The 5,000-nt window shown below is 47.7% G+C and overlaps 1 protein-coding gene across 1 annotated transcript in view; it reads right to left on the bottom strand.

The window, feature by feature from the left end:
- si:dkey-251i10.3 (uncharacterized protein LOC553498 homolog) overlaps nt 1-5,000 on the bottom strand; it is a 21,584-nt gene that overhangs the window by 5,089 nt on the left and 11,495 nt on the right. The window contains exons 9-13 of the mRNA XM_063204176.1: nt 4,553-4,676; nt 1,608-1,685; nt 1,108-1,358; nt 445-641; nt 29-153 (exon numbers count right to left, since the gene is read on the bottom strand). Coding sequence (XP_063060246.1) covers nt 29-153; nt 445-641; nt 1,108-1,358; nt 1,608-1,685; nt 4,553-4,676 — 775 coding nt within the window. The remainder of the gene's footprint in view (nt 1-28; nt 154-444; nt 642-1,107; nt 1,359-1,607; nt 1,686-4,552; nt 4,677-5,000) is intronic.

Below are 5,000 nucleotides of genomic sequence, written 5' to 3'. Positions count from 1 at the left end.
CAGCAGGAGGAGCAGGAGCAGCAGGAGCAGCAGGAGCAGCAGGAGCAGCAGGAGCAGCAGGAGCAGCAGGAGCAGCAGGAGCAGCAGGAGCAGCAGGAGCAGCAGGAGCAGCAGGAGCAGCAGCAGCAGCAGCAGGAGCAGGGCTTGGAGACACTGTGGACACACACACACACACACACACACACACACACACACACACACACACACACACACACACACACACTAGATTTAGGCTTTGTGTACACGCATGTGGTTACTTTGATCTTTAAACCTCGTACATATGCATGCAGCTAAATTAAAATCTCAATTGTTACGCCAATTGTCTCCTCATCCTCTTCCTCCTCTTGTTCTTCATCGCTAGTCTCACACTCACACACACACACACACACGCACACACACACACACACACACACACACACACACCACACACAGCCTCTTCCTCACCTGTTTCCTGTGCCGCCTCCTCTTCTACCTCTTGTTCTTGTTCTTCATCGCTACTCTTCCTCATCTGTCGTCGTCGTGCAAACTCCCCCAGCAAGCGCTCCTCCTCTCCCTCCTCTTTCTCTCCCTCCTCCTTCTCTTCCTCTTCCTCCCTCGCTTCTGTCAGTCCATCGCCTCCTCCGTTCACTTCATCCGCAGGTCTAGAGAGAGAGAAACAGAGAAGGAGAGAGAGAGAGAGAGAGAGAGAGAGAGAAGGATGCACAAAAAGAAACGGAGAGAGAGGGAGAGGAAGAGAGATAGATGAGATGAGAGGTGACAATTTAATACAAGAGAACAAAAAGCGTCCATTTATTTCATCTGAATCACCAACATTTACATCTCATGTCAGAATGCAGCTCAAGACAGAAGCTCAAGTAGTCCTTTTCTCCCAAGTTATAACATGCACCCACACACACACACACACACACACACGCACAGACACGCACAGACACGCACACACAGACAGACAGACAGACAGACAGACAGACAGACACACACACACACACACACAGACAGACAGACACACACACACACACAGACAGACACACACACACACCTTTCTAATATCCTGACTCCACCCACCCACTCTGGAATCCACCCACATACCCCCTCCCTCACACATGGTACCTGTCTGAGGTGCTGACTTCGCCCCTTCCCGTTTCCTGTAGGCTGGTTGTCATGACGGCCGTGATGCTCATCCAGGGGTTGGCCCCCTCTTTCTGATTGGCTGCCTCGTTGGCCACGTCGGGCAGCGGCGCCTCCTCATTGGATGAGGCCTCCTGCTCGTCATCGCTGTCGTCATGGAGCTCAGAGGAGGGGAGGGGCTTATGGGTCAGCTGACGATTCAGATCCAGCTGCTCCTGCATGGCCTGACGCGCCTACACACACACACACATTACACACACAATTACACAAACATTAGACACACATACACATATTATATACACACACACACACACACACACACACATATATTATATACACACACACACATACACATATTATACACACACACTCACACACAGACACATTATACACACATATTACACACACACACACACACACACACACACACACACACACACACACACACACACACACACACACACACACACACCCTTACTCACCCCCAGGTCGTATTTGGCCATGAAGAGTTTGGACTTGGCCCACTTGCCGCTATTCTGATGCTTTAGAGACATGCGCTCCTGAGGAGAGATGGAGAGAGGGAGAGAGGGAGGGAGAGAGAGAGAGAGAGATGGAGTCGAAGAGATAGAGGCAGAGAGGGAGAGAGACGAAGAGAGAGAGAGAGATAGAGACAGAGGGATGGGGAGAAAGAGAGAAATGGAGAGAGAGAGAGGGAGAGAGATAGACTTCATGTCAGTGGTCATACGAGTTGTTCTCTTCAACAGCCTGGAACAGCCAGCAGGCAGTAGCCAATGAAATGTTTACGTTTTTCTAAACATGAACTACAGTTGGACGCCCTTGCTGATCAAACGTTAAAGGTTAAAGGTTAAACAGGGTTCATACACTTTTTCACCATTTTTTTTCCAGGACTTTTCCATGACTTTTCCAAAACCTTTTTCTGAATTTCCAGGACCGAAAAACCAATGACCAATCGCGCGCGGGGGGTGGGGGCGTATTAGGCTATATTACAGGCTATATTATGTAGCCTATATTATAAATATGTAATTACTGTATATATTTATACTATAGACTATGGCATATTATATTATATATTACATAGCCTATATTACAAATATGTAAACAATAAACATATTCATACTATAGGTTATCTTTTACTACAAGCTATAAGCAACCATTATACTTCATGTTGTATTACATTAATTCTGCTATTATTCACCAATGTTATATAATTCGCTTGTCTAATGTACAGTCAGAAATGAAAATGAATAGGCCTAGGCCAGCCTATAGCAAATTAGGTCGTGAAATCATCATGAAGACACATTTGTATCAACATGCTCTCTATGGAGATGAATACATGCTCATCTTGCCCAAGTAAGAAATCATAGGCCTGCCTACTACAACTGCCTAAGCACAACAGTCCAAAGCTCCTGTAAGAATGATAATTGTCATTTGTTGTGGTCGTTGCTGGAGCAAAAAAAAAAGAGAGAGAGACTGCACTGTTCGTGGCATAGTTCTAGTCTGACGCCCACTCAAGGAGATGCTAGGGTGAGTTTCATTTTGTGTTACAACGATCTGACCGATTTGAAAACAAAGCCAAAGATTACTTTTTCAAACTCTAGTCACGCTGCCGTTTATACCGTATTTCAAAACAGGCGCGTCATGCAGACATTGGTAATCGTTTGGCTCGCGGTCAGCTGCACATAGACTACTGTACGGATTTCATGTAATCTTTCAGCACACTGGACAAGTTCACTCGCAGGCAGCAGGTGCATTGCTTATCAATATCAAAATCTCGGGGCTTACCGAAAGCATAAAGGTTCGCTTGGTGCCCTATCTGGCAAATTAAACCAAGACCAAACAGGTCTTAGGATTGTATTCCTTTTGGCATTAGCTACGTTTTAATGGAAACGCTAAATACTTTAAAACGCGTATAACTGCTAACCTGTTAGTAGCTGAGGAGGTCACCGCCTGCTGTATCTTGCCCTTCAGGTGGCTAACAAGTGCCGCTGCTTCGCCCATATCGGACGGACACATCACAACTTTCGTCCTCTCCGGCAATTGTTGATCATCTTTTCAGAAAGTTAAGCCGCGCATTTTTGAAGTAACACTTCGCGACATGCTGTAATATCGTACAGAACCACATTTCTTTTATAGGATTAGAGCTATGATCACCTCTCACCACCACGCACACACTACATCTAACTTGCGCGTTACGAGGCGGGTTGCCAGGTGTGACTGATTTCTAGCGCCAAAAACGCTTGAAACCCGCCTGGAGCCATTACAACATGCGTTATTTGAAACCCACTCAATTTGGCAACACATGGTTAGGCAGACGCAGCCTGCACTAGACAACATTTCCACGAGAACTCGGACATTTAGATTTTATTACGCCGTGGCTTCAACTTCATAAAGATAATTGATGAAACACTAGATGGATTTCCATGACTTTTCCAAAACTTTTGACAAAAAATACGTTTTCCATAACTTTTCCAGGCCTGGAAATTTGAATTTTCAAATTCCATAACTTTTCCAGGTTTTTCATGACCGTACGAACCCTGGTTAAAGGTTGAATCTTCCGCTGCGTTGGTCACCCCTGATGCTTTCCCAGTCCAGGCACTTTAACTCAACACTCTCTAGTCTCCCCCAATTCCTCCTTTCCACCACTAGGAGGCCACAATTCCTCCTCTCCTCGTCACCTCTATCCGCCTCTCCTCGTCACCTCTATCCCCCTCTCCTCGTCACCTCTATCCCCCTCTCCTCTCCTCGTCACCTCTATCCCCCTCTCCTCTCCTCGTCACCTCTATCCCCCTCGCCTCTCCTCGTCACCTCTATCCCCCTCTCCTCTCCTCGTCACCTCTATCCCCCTCGCCTCCGCACCTCTATCCCCCTCGCCTCTCCTCGTCACCTCTATCCCCCTCTCCTCTCCTCGTCACCTCTATCCCCCTCTCCTCTCCTCGTCACCTCTATCCGCCTCTCCTCGTCACCTCTATCCCCCTCGCCTCCGCACCTCTATCCCCCTCGCCTCTCCTCTCCTCCTCACTTCTATCCCCCTCTCCTCCTCACCTCTATCTTCTGTTTTTCCATCCTCCTCTCCTCCATCCCCCTCTCCTCCCCTCTATCCTCATCTCTTGTTTCTCCATCCCCTTCTCCTCTCCCCCTTCTCCTCTCCTCCTCTTACCTCTATCCTCATCTCTTGTTCCTCCATCCCCTCCCCTCTCCTCCTCCACACCCTCTCCTCTCTATTCCCCCTCTCCTCACCTCCATCCTCCTCTCCTCTCCTCCTCTTGCCTCTATCCTCTGTTTCTCGATCCCCCTCTCCTCTCCTCTATCGTCATCTCCTCCTCCTTCATTCTCCTCTCCTCTCTACCCCTCTCCTCCTCTCTGCTCCTCACATCTATCCCCCTCTCCTCTCCTCTCCTCCTCTTACCTCTATCCTCTGTTTCTCCATCTTCTGCAGTTCCTCTACTGCCCTCTGGGGGTCAGTCTTCATCATCTCCTCAAACTCCAGTTCAGCTGCTTTCCTCTTGCTCTTCAACGCCACCTTGTGGTACCTTAACACATTACATGCTCATTACACACATTACACACACATATCATACAGACATTACACACACATATCATACAGACATTACACACACAAACATCACAAACACACACACACATAACACAGACAAATCATACACACTTAACACACATTACACACACATTACACACACATTCCACAGATATTACGTACACACACATTAATGTTTGTTTGACTTCAACACGGATGTTCGGAAGATCTAGCGATATTGTGTCTTCTCCCCAGCGCAAAGCGAAACACAAAACGCAAGACGCGCCCGCACTCATGTATCCTGAAGCAAGCCTGTCCCGCG

Source organism: Engraulis encrasicolus, chromosome 7 (assembly GCF_034702125.1).
Source record: "Engraulis encrasicolus isolate BLACKSEA-1 chromosome 7, IST_EnEncr_1.0, whole genome shotgun sequence".
In the NCBI taxonomy this organism is placed as follows: Eukaryota; Metazoa; Chordata; class Actinopteri; order Clupeiformes; family Engraulidae; genus Engraulis; species Engraulis encrasicolus.
The sequence above is the reverse complement of the archived record's forward strand: the minus strand, read 5'-3'. Positions and strand labels throughout refer to the sequence as shown.